Source organism: Carica papaya, chromosome 6 (assembly GCF_054855325.1).
Source record: "Carica papaya isolate Zhongbai chromosome 6, ASM5485532v1, whole genome shotgun sequence".
In the NCBI taxonomy this organism is placed as follows: Eukaryota; Viridiplantae; Streptophyta; class Magnoliopsida; order Brassicales; family Caricaceae; genus Carica; species Carica papaya.
In genome coordinates this window covers 7,910,530-7,928,156 of record NC_142314.1, presented here as the reverse complement: position 1 = coordinate 7,928,156, position 17,627 = coordinate 7,910,530, and the positions used below count along the sequence as shown (strand labels likewise).

Here is a 17,627-nt window from a genome sequence, read left to right as displayed (position 1 = left end):
TAAACCTTTGATGAAATTAGATAGTCAATAATTCTTTAATTCTATAAAATGTTTTTTATTTATAATTAATGTATATACGTCTTATAATAAATTAATTATATATGTTTTCACAAAATAAATTATAATAATAGTTATATCATAAAAGTTTTAGTGAAAATAATATCTATAATTAATTTTGTTTTATTTGGACCAAAAAAAAAAAAAAGGGGAGGTGTCAAAGGAAGTATGTAAATCCAACGGTTGTGATGAATGTCTCAACTGTGGATCCCCAGTTTGTTGGTGTGTGACGGTCGTATAGTTAGAACCCAAACAACTACTAATTTGAGCTAATAATAATTATACAGAGAAGGAAGGAGCCGAAGCCAAGCAACAATGAAATGAGTTAGTGACGAAAATACCCTTATGCCGCTTCGAAGAATAGAATCCAGCTGCTTCCTTTCTTTTCTTTTCTTTTGATTATATTCTTCTTATTTTCATGATCAACATAAACACCCAGGAGCCGTTCCTTTCAAAACATTGAATCTCTCTTTCTCTTCCTCTCTGTCTATCTTCTTTTCTCAAGAATCGTCGATTTCAAGAGGTAACTCAATCGCAGATCCTCCTCAAACCGGCGATTAAATCCATCTCGAGGTTCTTTTTTCTTCAAAGAAACGTGTTTTTCGTGTATTGTTTTAATTTGTATTGCCTTACTATTCATCACCTCTTCAAGTTTGAAACACCGTGGTGTTATGCATTTAGCTGGAGAATGGATGGAATTAGTTTACTTTGTCTCTTTTTTTAATTATCGTTATTTCTTAATGTTCTTTTTGAATTTGTATTTTGTTTTTTAATGCAAAAGAAGTTTGGTTTCTTTGCTTAATGGATTGTGATTTTGTCCTCAATGATTCATTATATACTGGCTGAATAGAAATTTTGGTTTTAGATAATTGAGTACTGCTTTTGCAAATTGGTTTTGGCTACAATTTTGAGTCCGTCTATTGGCAGATGGAAAACGAGCTTCTGGGATAATTAATAACAATCAATCCTTAGTACTGATGCTTCTTTTTTTTTTTTTCCCCTTTACACTGATAGTCATTATATAGTTCTACCGAAGGTATATGAACGTGTTCCAGTAATTCAAAGATAATTCTCTTTTCCGCCCATTAGCAACATAGATAGACTGAGGAAAAGAAAAGTGCAATGACATAATCGGCTCAAGAAATATAGTAGTAAACCTTACAATGTATGGCAACAGGTTTAATTAGTTCTTTTTTTTTTTTTTTTTTCTAGAAAGAATAAATTGTGAGACATTGGAATTGATTCCTCTTAGTTTCAAGCTTCCCAAGCGATCAAGCAAAGAAAACTTTTGATAATAGGAAGATAAGAAACAAAAAAGAATGGGCTGCTGCGTGTAAAACTTGTCCTAGAGTGATGTTAATGACAGCATGCATAGGAATGTGGTGGATTCTGCTTGTATCTAATCATGATGTTTCATATTTTTAGATGGAAAACGAACAACATGACCTTGTCTCCATTGTTAATGGGCCTTCCACAACCTCATCCGGTAATGATGTCTCAAGACTAGGATTTATTTCGGATCCTAACGTAAATAGTGAAAGCGATGGAGTTGATGGGTCGAATGAAACTTTCAGGAAAGTGCATAATGTACCATATATATACAGACATGATGTTGTGAGAAGTAACATCAATGGTGTGATAGGGATTGTGGGTGAAGTGGCTGGTGACTCGGATTCAGACAGAAGCATCAGTGATGATGAAGATGACGATGAAGATGATGAGGATGACGATGGTGAGAATGGAGAAGGTGGTGGTGATGGGAATAGTAATGCTAATGGGAGTTGCGAAAGGAACCATAGTGCTGGTAACTATAAGTGTGGTGCTCTTGAGGCTGACCAGGTTAGAGTACTTTGGATGGATGACACTGAGCCAGTTCAACACATTAAGGATGTAACTGTCATTGACCGAGGGTTCTTACATGGGGATTTTGTTGCTTCTGCTTCAGACCCGACAGGGCAAGTGGGTGTTGTGGTGGATGTTAATATCTCTGTTGATTTATTGGCTCCTGATGGTTCCATCATAAAAGACATCTCATCCAGAGACTTGAAACGTGTGAGGGATTTCACTGTTGGAGATTATGTGGTACATGGTCCCTGGCTTGGTAGAATTGATGATATATTAGACAATGTAACTGTGTTGTTTGATGATGGTTCTGTGTGTAAGGTTGTCCGTGCTGAGCCCATGCGTCTCAGACCATGTCCCAAGAATACACTTGAAGATGATGGGCATTTTCCTTACTACCCTGGCCAGCGTGTAAAGGCGAGCTCTTCTTCTGTTTTCAAGAATTCTCGATGGTTATCTGGCTTGTGGAAAGCTAATCGGTTGGAAGGTACTGTTACTAAGGTTACAGCTGGATCTGCATTTGTTTACTGGATTGCATCTGCTGGCTATGGCCCAGATTCTTCTACTTCCCCAACTGAAGAGCAGAATCCCAAAAACCTAAAACTCTTGTCTTGTTTTGCTCATGCGAGTTGGCAAGTGGGTGACTGGTGCCTTCTTCCATCAACGGTTCAGTCTTCCTCCATATCCTTAGATAAGGGTATATCTAAATTGAGGCTTCGTGATTCCATTAAAAATGAGGCTGATAATAGTCAACTTGAAAGTGGGTGTGATTCAGAAGACACGCAAGATGAACCAAATGAAAATGGTGAATCTACAGACTTTGATCCAGACCCTGCACTCAACAGAGATAGTGAAGGTGTTCGAAGTAAAGCATCACATCAGTCTAGCTTTTGCAGTAGTTCATTGTCAGTTTCAAAGGAGCCTGTCCTTGAACCTTGGCCTCTTCATCGGAAGAAGATTCGTAAAGTTGTGCTTAGGAAGGATAAAAAGGCACGAAAGAAAGAGGAAAATTTCGAAAGAGCTCTTTTAATCGTCAATAGCCGGACAAAGGTCAATATAGCCTGGCAAGATGGAACAATGGAACATGGGCGGGATGCTACGACCCTGATTCCAATTGATAGTCCTGGTGACCACGAATTTGTCACAGAACAATATGTGGTTGAGAAGGCCTCTGATGATGTTGATGATACTAATGAAGCTAGGCGTGTTGGGGTTGTGAAATGTGTGAATGCAAAGGACCGTACTGCTTGTGTGAGGTGGTTAAAACCAGTTGTCAGGGCTGAAGATCCTCGAGAGTTTGACAAGGAGGAAGTTGTTAGTGTCTATGAGTTGGAGGCTCATCCAGATTATGATTATTGTTATGGGGATGTAGTAGTACGACTGTCTCCAGTTTCTGTTTCAAAGCAGACATTTTCTACCAGGGACTCTGTTGAGGAGCCAAAGCAGAATACTGATTTCAATGATGCTAAACGAGACGTGAAGAAGCATTCTGGATCCAAGAAAGTTGAAGGCCATTCAGCTCAAGAAGCTTCTGCAGAGTTTTCAGATCTCTCTTGGGTTGGGAATATTACTGGCCTTAAGGATGGAGATATTGAAGTAACCTGGGCAGATGGAATGGTCTCAACGGTATATTTAATCACTGATTCTTCATTTTAGTTTATTTTTTTTTGTCAATTGCTTCCAATTATCTAACTGCAAGAAAGTAGTAACTTGGCTTTTTAGGATACCATGTATTTATTTCTATTTTACTGTTTGTCCTAGTTTTTAATCCTTTGAATTAATAAAATATGTTGAGTAGAAAGTTTAGTGGCCATTTTATTTTCTGATGGACTTACATAGGGGCAAATGAATTTATTTTGGCTTCTATTCCTGACCGGTCTTGTTCCATTTGTTACATAGCTAGAATCTGTAAGACCTGATAGATAAGTGTAAAAATCTTTTTTAGGAGAAACCTGATGGTCACTCCCCCCCTGCCAGATAGATTGAGGTAAACTGGACAACAAGAGTGAGGAAGTTTGCATGTCGTATGAGGTTGACATTACTAAGCTTCATAACAATATATCATGGTTATAAATGTACTTCACCGCATTTTATAGACATGATCTTTTCCCGATTAAAAAAGTTCTTTCAAGTAATAAAGATGAAATAGTTACTGATCATAATATGATTGTTTTCCTTCTTTTAGGTTGGACCTCAAGCAATTTATGTTGTTGGACGAGATGATGATGATGAATCAATTGCTGCAGGAAGTGAAGGCAGTGATGGGGCTGCTAGTTGGGAAACGGTTAATGATGATGAAATGGATGCTCTTGAGAATGCTCAAGAGGTTTGTTTCTGTTTCATGCAAGAGCCATATATTTTTAATTCACATCCACTTGCATTCATATTCTAATTTTTCAGAGAAGCTTTGATACTCCAATTTGTTAAGTTGTGACCACTTTCATTCGTATTCTAAGTTTCGAGAGAAGCTGAATTAGTACTCCAATTTGTTAAGTTAGGAGATTTTGTTTTCCCCTCAAAGTGTAAAACCATCGAACATTAAGTTCCTCATTGTGATTAGTAAAACTGACTAATATATTCCTGATGTTCTTTGTTTATATATAATTTGGTACATTGACTGGATAGTGTGACTCCCTAATGTTTAGGATCTTGGGCTGCAAGATTCCACTGACATGAACTCTGACACAGAGGAGAGTCCTGAGAATAACTTTGGAAGGAATGCTGCACTGGCTCTCCCTTTAGCTGCACTTGGGTTTGTTACCAGACTGGCTTCTGGAATATTTTCACGAGGACAAAAAAATGCTGATTCAGATTCTAGAGGTGACAATGAACTTCAATCCCAGGGATCAGGGAATGTGTCTGAGGGAAGGGATTCTGTTGACGAGTCTAGTTCTCAGAAATCTAATTCCATTGAAAATTGTGGTGTGGAAAGCCCTCATGCGAAAGAAGAAGAACTGGTTAATGCAGAAGTCTCTATAACTTCAGATACAGAAGAAGCAGAAACGTTTCACTCCTTGAGAAGTGAAGAATCAGAATATCCTGCAGGTTGTGCTGGTGACACTAGCATTTTCAAACGGTTTGATATATCAAAAGATCCTCAGGACCACTATTTTCTTGGTGCAAATGGAAAGGTACGTTTTGGTTTATGTAATTAACATGGTAGTAGGTCACCCTGAAATTCTTTTTCTGGAAAACAATTAGTTCCAGGGGTTGTTTCAACTTGAGCTGAGACTGTTGTTCGAAATTTTACATGATTGGAAATAGAACTATTGTGGTATTGAAGTATGACTCGTCGCTCATGTATCTTGGTATCTTTGTCATGCAATGCACATACGTACCCTGATAGCTTGGGGAATAAGATATATTCAACAGCTTCTTCTGACTTTCTTATGTAATAAAAATTACATATTTTGTTTTTGAATTTATGGTATTTTCTTTTTTTTCATTGATATTTGTATGGAGGTTTCAACAAGCAATCGTCTAAAAAATTGTAACCTAAAAATTTTCATCATATTCTGGTCATGCTAATTGCCTGAGGCATTATTGTGACATTGCTATCCTAATTTTATTCGCTAAATAAAATAAAACACAAGGATCAGACGTGAACTTCGGAGCCTTTTTACATGAACTTGCAGAATAGCAATGGAAGAAAGTGGTTAAAGAAAGTTCACCAAGACTGGAACATTCTTCAAAACAATCTGCCTGGTAAGCATGTGTTGGTTTATAGTGCATATAACATTTTCTTACCTTGAGAAGAATGTCATATGTACAAACATTTGGGTTAACTAGTTTCAATATTCTTGTCAGATGGGATTTATGTGAGAGTTTATGAAGATCGAATGGATCTCCTCAGGGCAGTAATAGTTGGAGCGTATGGTTCACCTTACCAAGATGGCCTCTTCTTCTTTGATTTCCACCTTCCTCCGGAGTATCCTGATGTTCCACCGGTATGGAATACTTGCTATGTATTTTAGTGATGCTTTTTCAGAGGCTAAGTTTTTTCTTTCCTTTAACAATTTCATATAAATTGTCTTGACTCTGATGTGAAAATGAAATATCTTGTTTATTTGTGCCTAACTGGTCTGTGACATGCAGTCAGCATACTATCATTCCGGTGGTTGGAGGATCAATCCTAATCTGTACGAGGAAGGCAAGGTGTGTCTTAGCCTTCTAAATACATGGACTGGTAGAGGAAATGAAGTTTGGGATCCAGTGTCTTCTAGCATCCTTCAAGTCCTAGTTTCACTTCAGGGACTGGTGCTAAATTCAAAGCCATATTTTAATGAAGCTGGGTACGATAAGCAGATTGGAACAGCTGAAGGAGAGAAAAACTCACTGGCATACAATGAAAATACTTTCTTGCTTAACTGCAAGACGATGATGTATCTAATGCGGAGGCCTCCAAAGGTAGTATTCCCTTTCCAATTTTCTGCTTTTTTTCCAGTTCCCATTTCCCCCAGTTACATGTTAGCTTTTGGTGATTTCTACCTTATCTCCTGTGATTCCACAAGGCGAGGGGGAAGGGTTATAATGTTTACAAATAGTTGCTTGAACCTGGTAGATTTCATGTGTAGAAGCCCTTACAGATGCTATTTTGATATCCGTTTAGGCAAAATGTATGTAGTTTGTTTGTTTTTTTTTTCTTCATATGAAGCTGGTCATTTTTTTCTGAAAGATAAAACAAAGACAAAATGACTTAGAGGAGCTTTCATATCAAAAGGGTATACGAATAAGGTACAAAATTATTATTTGCCACTTATGTGAAAGTAATAATTTACATAAATTATTCTAATTTTATTACATAAAAAATAAACTATTCATAATATAAAACAAATAAAGGGCTAAAACGACTTAAAATTTTTGGGAATCAGCTACTTGCTGGTCGCATGATTGGCTGGCAGGCTGGCAGTCACCAGTTGCAACTGGATTCTGGTTGCCACTGCCCACTGGTAGTCTCATTGCAATTGGCCCCATCATCATTGGTAGGCAGTTGCAATCAGCTCTGGAAAGCAACTGGTTTATCGATTGTGCCTGACTTCCAAAAGCAATTGATTGACTGGTTGTGATCAAACAAAGTTACCAAGTTGCAACTGCAACCAGTCATGAGCCAGTTTGGTAGCAGTTGATCTCATGGCTAATCTGTTTATGACTATATCCAACTGAAAGTCATGAACATTCTGGTCCTACCAGTCATGGTTTTTCTCTTGTAGTGATGGGTGGCAATTGTGGTTACGGCTAGTTGAAGACTTGGGATTTTTGAGAACTTAGAGGAATGCTTTCATTGTTCGCAGCATGTACTGAAGTTATTCGTCTTCGATCAGGATAAAAGAAGGAAATTTCACTTGCCTCTATGTCCAACTTGTAAAATATATATATATTTTTTTTAAATAAAAAGTGTGAAATTATATTAACATGGTACAATCGGAGGTACTGTCCCTTTACAAAAACTTTACAATGTAGTTAGCGAATCAATAACATACCCAAAATTCACATCATTAATCATGTCATGCCCTAACAATAAAAATCCAAAATAATGCAATCACCCCTGTCAAACTATACAAATCATTCGTTTTACCCTCAAAAACTCTGGAATTTCTCTCTTTCCATAGAATCCAAAACAAGGATAAAAGAATTAGATTTTTCAACTTTCTTTCTAAGTGAATCTCTTCCCAAGCCCACAATTCCTCCCTAATAGATCCAGCCATCACCCAGCTAACTCCAATCATACTATAAATAGCAACCCAAAAGCCATAGGACACCGCAACAGAACATGCACACAGCTTTCCTCATTAGCCATACACAACTAGCACCGGTTGGGAATGACCAACCCCCCTAGCTTTTAGTTTATTAATTGTCAAGATGCATTCTCTACTTGCTTCCCATGCAAAAAAAAAAGCAACTCTTGGGGGTACTTTTGCCTTCCAAATCTGCCTTGCGGGAAAATTAAAACTCATCACATTTTTATTCTGTTAAGTGCTTGTAATAAGATTTGACAGAAAAAACACCACTTCTATCCAGCTTCCACTGCACCTTGTCCTCCCCAGTGGACACCTGTTGAGCAGTCAATAAAAGTAGCAGATTTTCGAACTCTCTGAATTCCCATTTCTGCAAATTTCTTGAAATATTGATCACCCATTCAACACAACCATTATTAATCTTGTAAGCATCTTGAACCAGCATATTTTGTGCCTGAGCAATGGAAAAAATTATGGGAAACCTCCTCATTAAACACATTATCTATCCAAATATCCTTTCAAAATCTGATTTTGTTACCCCTACCAACCTTCCACTGCAGATTTTTCAAAAAAATAGGCCACTGCATCAAGATTTTCCTCCATAAACTCGTTCCATGAGTTCTTCTAAGCCTTGTGACCCCACTGTTGTCCCACATGAAGTCACCCCAACAGATCCATTCAAGCTGCCTCCATAATCTGTTCTCCTCGTATAAATAACGCCACAAACATTTCCCTTACAATGCCACATTTAAATCAACAATAGATCTAATTCCCAACCCTCCATACCTAATCGGTTTTTTGATTTCCTCCCATTTAACCAGATGAAATTTATGATTCTCCTTGTCATCATCCCAAAGAAATCTACATTGTAGATTTTCCAGATTTTTTGCAATATGCACTGGGATCAAAATTGTAGACAAAATAATAGATTGGTAAGTTAGCCATGGTGTTTTTTATTAACGTAAGTCTCCCCCTTTTTGATAGAAATTGTCTCTTCCAACCAGTCAACCTATTCTCACACATTTCCAATACAGGGTCCCAAGAAGCACTGCTTTTATACTTAGCTCCCAATGGTAAGCCAAGATATTTGATCAGTAATGTGACTTCTCTGCACTCCAAAACAGCCGCTATAATCTCCCATTCCCTTCACCACCCATTTTAGTCAATTCAGATTTTTGGAGATTGATCTTTAAACCCGACACCCCTTGAAAGTATAGTAAAACACACCACTAATGGAGGAGGTTTCTCTCATCAGGATGACAAAAGATTAAAGTGTCATCCACCAATAAGAGATGGGATACATCAAGTGTACTGCTACCACGACCAACGCAAACATCTTTAAAAACAACAAAGGATGTCGTTGTATTGCATGTACGCATCCAAAATCTCTATTTTGGCACAAAACCAAAATTTTCAAGCATGTAATCAACAAAACTCCAACTAACATGGTCATATGCCTTCTCCATATCGAGCTTACAAATGATTCCTTCTTTCCTAATAGTTACAAGATCATCAACAATCTCATTAGCTGTGATTACAGCATCAAGGATTTGTCTGCCTCCACAAAAGTGTTTTGACTATCACTAATAATATCTCCAAGCACCTTAGAAAGTCTTCCAGACAAAACTTTGGCAATGATTTTGTATGCACAGGCAACCAAATTAATGGGTCTGAAATCACCAAATTCCTTAAGCTTTTCTTTTTGGGAACAAGAGCAATAAAGATAGAATTAAGAGCCCTAACGAATTTTTCAGTTTTGTGCAGCTCCCTAAATATCTCCATAACATCATCCTTGATCATATACCACAATTTCTGCATAAATTTTATATTGAAACCATTCGGACCTGGAGCTTTATCCCCATTACACAAGTCCAAGCTCTCCTTAATCTCCACCTCAGAGAATTCCATTTCCAGCATTGTTTTATTAGTCTCAGATAGTCTTTTGAAGTTAATACCATCCATGTTAGGCCTTCTCCAGTGTTCTTCTTGGTACAACTAGGCAAAATAATCTTTGGTAGCCTTTCTAATCTCTGAATTTCTAGTACTTTTGCTGCCATCAGCCCAGATTTCAGGTATATAATTGCTTCTTCTGCTATTGCTAATCATGATTGAAAGTACTTCGTGTTACAGTCTCCTTCTTTAACCCACCTCTCTCTAGACTTTTGTTTCTAAGAAATCTCCTCAGCCTTGCATAAGTTTGTTAAGTCTATTTTCAGATTATTTCTCTTCCCGGTCATAATCTCTTCCAGCACACCATCCCCATCCAACAGATCAATCTCACTAATTTCCTGCATGATACTAGTGAAAGCCTCCCCCTCCAATTTTTCTTCCTTGGTCCACACCTTGATCACATTCTTTACCTCTTTCAATTTTCTAACCAGTCTGAAACTTGCATTGCCTTGAATTACAGTATTCTTCCAGACCTCTTCAATCAACGAAACAAATCTCTTTTCCGATAACTATCTATTGTCAAGACGGAAAGGAATTGGCCCCCATTGGATCCCATCCGCATGAAGGCAGATAGGATAGTGATTAGACGTGGGCCTTTGAAGTTTCTTCTGAATAACTTCTGGTAATTGTGCCATAAAAACGGGGGTAACCAGGAATCCATCAATTCTAGAACACTCAGGTTGGATCTTCATATTTTTCCATGTCTATTTCCCTCCAGAGAAAGGGAGATCAACTAATTTCAGCTTATCCACTGGCTCCCTAAACTGGACAGCATCAGTCATCCTCATATTGCTGCTATTTTTTCATCTCCGCATAAATTCATGTTGAAATCCCCCCCAATGATCCAGAAATCACCCCATTTCCTCCTATTTGCTTCAAGTTCCCTCCTTAGCTTCTTTCTCTCCTTGTTGTTGCCCCGACAATACACACCACTGAAAGCCTACTCACAATTAGATTTACTACTCTTAAATAAATATGATATAGTAGTTTCTCTTTTGATCACCTCTAAACATTTCACATTTTCTTCATTCCACATGAGGATAATACCACCAGCTGTGCCAACCGGCAGGATACAATGCCAACCAACCTCTTTCACCCTCCACATACTGTGAATTGTCTTATCCAAACACTGTTCCAGTTTTGACTCCTGCAGACAAACAATATCCGGTTTCCATTTTGCCAAACATCCTCTAATAATGAGTCTCTTACTTCGGTTATTAACGCCCCTCACATTTCAAGAAATTATTTTACCAATCATAAAATTAGTAGATTGTTTTCCCTCCCAGACTCCTCTCCCTCATCCTCTTCCCTTCATAGTTTACTGTTGATTCAAGTCTTTTTAATTCTCTCGGAGTACCCTCAGCAGCCTTTTTCTTCCCCTTAGACAGTGTGATGCTCATTTTCTTTTTTTCATTTCTCCTCTTTTCTATTTCAGAAAAAAATAAAAAGGTTTGAGCTTCCATACTTCCATAGAGATCCCCATAGCTTTGCTAAACTTCTGAATATTTTGAGAAGCCTACTGCAAACACCCTGTCGAGAGTCTGTTCTCAATTTCAATTCCATCTAATCTCAAAGCAAGAATTTCTTCTACCTCTGGATCCGCCATTGGGACAATCTCCATGATTTGCTCTTCATCTTTGTACATAACCATCGCTTGACATTGACCTTTGATCTGCTCTTCCCTTTCAGGCTCCTCAGCATGGGATAGCACATCATCAAACTTCTCATCTTCATCTTCACTTGAATTCACGTTGCATTGCCTTGACGTTTGCACCTTTTCATCCTCGCTTCTGCTTTCTTCTTCGCTTCTGCTTTCTTTGTCAAATATGCTTTGTTTTATCCTCTGTAAACCATGTTTCTTTCCATGTGTTTAGTCGTTTGCTACCTGGGAGTATGGTTGACATGCTTGCTTGTTTGGGTTGTGGCATTTATTACAGAAGATGGCGAGCCTTGTATCAACTGTAAGTAAACTGAATTAGGTAAAAGCAGTCGATTGATTAATGTTTTCTGCTGTCTGTGAGGTGTTTGTTAAGTTGAATGCGCATCTGTACATCTCTAGTGCTAAGTGATGTGGGAAAAATTGAGATTTCTTTGCCTATTTAGGAAATTTGATAAACCTACAGATATTACACCTACAGTTTCTTGAATAACGGTGTTCTTAAGCATCAATTATGAGTTGATTGCATCGCACAAGACCAGAATATTGAAAAAATTCTCCCAGGATTGCTACTGAATTGATGGGTGCCTCTGAATTGAGATTACAAAGTTGTTTCTAATGCATTAAGTAATGCTAATCTAACGATGATTAAAATTCAGATAAAGAAACTTTAAAAGATTAAAGCATTAATAAGATCTCAATGTGACAGAAGTCGTAATCTTACCCATAGTATTAAGCAAATTAGTAGATTAGCGAAAAAAAAGCGGACAACAATTGCTAAATATATTTGAAAAACTCAAATTAAACTTTTTTTCTGTCATACTCTCCCTATTCAAAGTGTCAAAGTATCCAAAAAACATGATCTTGGGGCATCTGAACAAAATTGGCAAATGTAATTGCTTACATTACCCTTAGTCTGGTTAGAATGAGGCCCTCAGCACTGTGTTTCTAAAGGCAATTGCTCCCTCAAAGATGAAGGTTTCTTCCACTTTATTCTCAATAGACTCAAAACAAATAATTCTGCTTGAAGCGCACAGACCTAGTTGTGCTCTCTCCCTTGACTTATGTGTTGTCTCATTGTCACCTCTCTTTGCATCATAATGTCGTCTGGGGACTTTGGTCCAGGTTATTAGATATATTTGGTGTCATCTGGGTTTCTTCTTGTCTCTCGATTGTCTTGTTATTTTTTTCTCTTACCATAATCGGGGTGAAGAAGGAGGTTAGGGTGTTTTTTTCTTTTGAGGAGTTCTTTTTTTTGTAGGTTTATGGGTTTTCTGGTTGGTGAAAAATATGAGACTTTTAAAGATCTTTTTTTTACCTCCTTTTTTCTCAAGGTAGAAAGATCTTTTTGGCTTCTCTCTGGGCTAAGGCACGTGAATATTTTGTGGATGTCTCTTTGATTAATTTCTAGATGTGGTGTCTACATTATTTTTCATGTTGTTGCTTATGATTCTTTTTTTTCTTTGTTCAAGAGGATCTCTGTAGATTTTTGGAGAAAAAAAAAAATTTATTTTTCACTCTTAAGTTACATTTATGGTATTTATAGAATTCTTAATTTACAGATAATAAAATTCTTATTTTACTAGAATTCTAATAATATAAAATTGTCATTTTCATAAAATTCTAATTTCATAATACCAAATAATTAAATAATAAAATATTATATTCAACACTCCTTTTCAAGTTGGTGCAGTGATATCACATATGCTCAACTTGCAGACCAAGTTGCAAACTCAAGGAGTATGTGCGCGGAAGAACTGAAAAAGGAACATAAAAGATTGGTCGGAGTGGCTCGCATGCAAAAGAAGCGAATATGTGCTGGATTGCGAAACTAGAGGTGGACGCGCGCATAAGAGCTAGAAAAAGGAGCTGAAAAAGCTGGTCAAAAAGGGTTTGCGCATGAAGAAGGCCTGGTTGCGAAATTAAAGGCATCCGCACACAAAGAAGCCAAAAAAAGGACCAAAAAAGATTGGTCGGAGTGGCTCGTGTGCGGAGAAAGCAGATCTATCTGGCAAGGCAGCTCGGCTCGGCTCAAAAAGTGGCTCGAACTTGGCTAAGAAACGGCTCAAAATCGGCTCATAAAATGGCTTGAATTCGGCTCAAAACTCATAAACGGCTCAACATTTGCTCAAAACAGCTTGACCTCGACTCGACTTGGCTCGACAGCGGCTCGGAAGCGGACAGCTCGGCTCAGGTGCGGACAAACCAGATCTGAGTGGTCCGATGTGCAATATGGCTAGATTGGACGCCCCACGTGTGCGGAAAACTAGAATGGTGTGGCGGAGGAGATTTGTCCAATCAATGTAGCGCAATTTAGTGCGTGGCCGGATTAGGGTGGCGTGCGAGAGGAGCAGACGAGTCATCTCTAGGTGTGGATCGACCGGAACGGAGTGGCGGAGGGCGTAGAACGGCATATCTGCCGAATGTGCGCAGTTGCATGAAAAAAAAAGCCTGGAGATGTGCGATTCAAGCCGGATCTCGTGCGGGAAAGGCTAGATCTGCTTCGATCGGGCGTTTCTGGCGGTGTTCCAGAGATTTTTGGGCTGAATTGGATGATGTAGGTGGCGTGTGTGGCTTACGCGTGTGGAAAATGGTACGGTGTATTGGCTGGCGGTGAGCGGTGACTCCGTCTACGGTGGTGATGAGTTTAGTTTTTTGATAGTTAAGTATGAACTTAATGTATTTTGTTATTTTAGGATTTAGAAAAAATCCTAAAATTAAAACTCTAAAATAGGTTTATTTGGCTCTGATACTATGTTGTTTTTGGAGAAAAATACTAATTTTATTTATCACTTTTTAAATTATTACATTTAGGGTATTTATAAAATTTTTAACCTATAGATAGTAAAATTCTTATTTTAGTAAAATTCTAATAATATGAGATTATTATTTTTATAAAATTCTAATTACAAATATCAAATAGTTAAATAATAAATTAAAGAAATTAAATAATAAAATATTATATTCAACAATTTCTTATGTGCCATTATCTTTCCTCCTTTTCTTTCCTCTCTTCTAATGATATTTTCTTCTTTATCTAAAAAAAGCAGAAGCAAAATATAATGGAGACACAGTTGGTTAGGACTATGAGCCCTATAGGTGACATGAAATCTATAAATTGACAAGTTTGCGTCTCATACTCTTTATGGAGCCATCAGCAGACTTAATAGGTGACCTGGGTTCTCCTTTGAACCAAACATTTATAGAATTCTCTTTAAGTGAAAGATATTGAGAAATCTAAGGATCTTTCTTGTTATGTGCTACTTTTGGTGACTCTTCTTCCTACTCATTCAATATGCCTTCTTATTGAATTTGTCCATCTTTAGGTCCTAGTCCTCATTTAATTTTTGTTCCTTCCATTTCAACGGCCTGTTCAAAATCTGATACTGATGGTTCCAACTTTTCACGTGGCTTTCCATCTCTCTAGCCTTTTTTTCGGCTAGTGGTTATGGATCCCTGCTGGAGTCATCAGTTTCAAAGGAACATTCTTCTTACCAAACATAATTTTAAAAGTCTAGGTACTCCCATCATTCTGAATATGCTGATCATTCATGCATCTAACTAGAAGGTTATTTCTTCTTCAAAATTTTCTTATCTGCCTAGCATAATGTATCACAAACTTCATAGGAAATAAAATACATCACAAAGGATAGATTCACTTTAATCACATGATAGAACTGAGACATTGTTGAGTAATTGAAATACTTATTTAATCATATTATCTATCCATGTTATTCTAAATGATTGCTGATGCGGATGCATTGGAAGATTTAATCATTTGACTGAGGGGTTGAAACAAGGTTGATGCAACAATCCGCATAAATCATAAGTTTGGTACTTTCATTTCCACAACGAACTGAGGTTTGAAAATGAAAGAATGCTTCATATCGTTTTGTCTATTCATTTCATTTTATATAGTTGCATTGAAAGATTAAATTGTTCAACTGTAAAGGTTGAAACAAGATTCATGCAACAATACTCATGAATCACAAGGTTGTTACTTTCATTTCCGCATTGAACTAAGATTTAAAAAATGGGTGAATTCTTTCAATCATTTTTCACTTCAACAGCTCAGATGTTCTTAACACAGTCTAGAAAGAAGTATATAATTCCTGGTATATTCAGAAAACTTTTGTTAAACTTCTGCAACATGTCGTCTGCAGTCGGCAAAGTGAGTACTCATACTATTTATAGGAAGAGCCGGAATGCTTCCTCTTGTCCTGTTGTTTTATATGATGGATATAAACTAGTTATTTAGGAAAAGCAGTGACTGGTTCTTATGCATATTATCAATGCAAGATCTTTTTTTTCTTTTTTTTGGTGGGAATCCTTGTAAAATTGATTTATTAAATACTGTCTTTCCTTTGACTATAAGGGACTACCTTCTCTAATTATTGCAAGTTGATTACCATGATATTTAGGACTTTGAAGATCTTGTGAAAGAGCATTTCAGAAAGCGTGGCTACTACATCTTGAAGGCCTGTGATGCCCATATGAAAGGCTACTTAATAGGTTCTCTTAGTAAAGATGCTTCCATAAGTGAAGGCGACAATGCAAATTCAACTTCAGTTGGTTTCAAATTGATATTAGCTAAGATTATGCCAAGGCTTTTCTCAGCATTAACTGACGTTGGAGCCAACTGCCATGAGTTCAAGCATCTGCATCAATAATAGTATAGGCTTTGAGGGGCAAAGTTCCCGTTACTGAAACCCTCAAGGTTAGTGTTTTACTACCTGTGCTTTGAAATTTAGATGCTTGTCAATATAAAGGATTTTTGAGCCGCCCTATGCATGTTTTATTAATGATTCATGTTGGGAAACTTACTTTTCTGGTCAATATCTGAAAGCCTTATGAATTTTTGGGAGCTGGGCTTTCTTTTTTTGTCATGTGGAATTTTCCACCAGCTAAGAGCTTATTCGAACAAATTTTCTTCCCCTCTTTGCTTCCTTAACAATTGTGTTGGATCTGTTTTCACAACTTTCAGTTGGTATTGGGAAGGCAGTCATTTTTTCGGAGTAACTGTTAAGTTTGCTTTTTTTTTTTTTTTTTTTTTTTTTGTTTAGAATGACAAACAGTTATGATTACTGGAGTGCCCTCCAGATTCCCTCTCATGTTGGATATCTCTATGTGTAGTATACTATTATCTCCTATAATTTTTTCTTTCAATCATTCATTTATTGTTTATGATTTTGTTGTAAGACCACATGACATAAAAGAAATTTGATGTGGGATAGGGCTTTCACTATTTTTCCTTGATTTCCTGACATGTAAATGTTTATTTCCTCTTAAGTCTATCAGACGACTTGGTTGAGTCTTTAATTATCGTGAACACCTAAGTAGTTGGTTTAGCTCAAGAATGATACTATCTTCAAAATTTCACTTAACTTCACACGGCGTGTTCCTTCTACAAGTTCATTCAGCTTCATCGGAAGTAGAGTCAAGCCAAGGACTTGATATAAAGGTAGAGGCCCGCTGTAGATGTTGAACATGAACAGATTACTGGGGATTGTCGGACGCTGCTGATACATTAATCACACATTGCTTGTTGCTAAAATACAAAACAACTGTATAAAGTTTCTTTCTGAGAGGTGTTTGGTGAATTGAAAGTGTGAAGACTTGGAGTTACTTTGGGATTTTTCGTCATTTTAGGCTCGATGATTAAAAATCATAATATGTGAGTTTTGGTATGTCTGCGTTATCAGTAACTGTAGACAGAAAATGTTGTGATGGGGAAGATGTATGGGCAGAAACCCCTAATTATTTAAGTGGAAAAAAATACCCAACAGTAGTTGTTGAATTCCTGTAATGCTTCCAATCTTCCGCTACAATTTCTGTGAGGTGCCTCGTTAATTTTAAACTTATCCCTTCTTTTTTTTTTTTAATACAAATAAAAAATAGGAAGATATTAACATTTTTTGGAGGGCTTCTCGTAACTCCATGAAACTAGTGAGTCTACAGGTAAATAATATGTTTAACTCAATAACTCCAAATTTTACGAACTTAAATTTATGCACACATAATGTTTGATAATGTCAGATGAAGCTTTTGCCGTGAAAGATGGGAATCGGGAATATCTGGAGAAAGGTTAAAAAGGGTTTTATAGTATGGGTCTTATATATATATATATATATTGGAAAGTACGGATCTTATTTATTAAATTTCGTAATCCAGATCTGGACATCGATAATATAATTCATTAAAACAAATCTTCCAATTTTCATTTATCAAAATTTCCAGTTGCTGACAAAAGCTTTGATAATTTTTCATTTATCTAAGAATATAATAAACATTTTGATGCATTCGTAAATCATATTTCTTTCAGGCCCTCAAATCCGGTTCCAGTCTATTGTCTCTACCTCAGGAAGAAAGTCAAACATTGAAAAATC

General features: G+C 37.0%; 1 protein-coding gene across 8 annotated transcripts; it reads left to right on the top strand.

Annotated features, from left to right (window-relative positions):
- The first annotated feature begins 336 nt into the window (after nucleotides 1-336).
- Nucleotides 337-17,038, top strand: UBC23 (ubiquitin-conjugating enzyme 23). Of its 8 annotated transcripts, none has more exons than XM_088206616.1 (9): nucleotides 338-630; nucleotides 1,483-3,525; nucleotides 4,085-4,225; nucleotides 4,545-5,030; nucleotides 5,535-5,604; nucleotides 5,707-5,846; nucleotides 5,995-6,306; nucleotides 15,663-15,958; nucleotides 16,662-17,038. In XM_088206616.1, exons 2-8 carry the CDS (start codon nucleotides 1,483-1,485, stop codon nucleotides 15,909-15,911), a joined length of 3,441 nt encoding a protein of 1,146 aa, XP_088062742.1. In that variant the 5' UTR covers nucleotides 338-630; the 3' UTR covers nucleotides 15,912-15,958; nucleotides 16,662-17,038. The 8 variants fall into 8 exon arrangements, with proteins under 8 accessions (XP_088062745.1, XP_088062742.1, XP_088062740.1 ...); XM_088206614.1 differs by having other exon boundaries at nucleotides 16,540-17,038; XM_088206613.1 differs by having other exon boundaries at nucleotides 16,532-17,038.
- The last annotated feature ends 589 nt before the right edge of the window (nucleotides 17,039-17,627 follow it).

Bases quoted from the DNA above. Each gene is read 5' to 3' on its own strand.
- UBC23 (XM_088206616.1), top strand. From the start codon at position 1,483: ATGGAAAACGAACAACATGACCTTGTCTCCATTGTTAATGGGCCTTCC. The intron at 3,526-4,084 runs GTATATTTAATC...TCCTTCTTTTAG, and splicing joins CAGATGGAATGGTCTCAACG to GTTGGACCTCAAGCAATTTA. The intron at 4,226-4,544 runs GTTTGTTTCTGT...CCTAATGTTTAG, and splicing joins CTCTTGAGAATGCTCAAGAG to GATCTTGGGCTGCAAGATTC.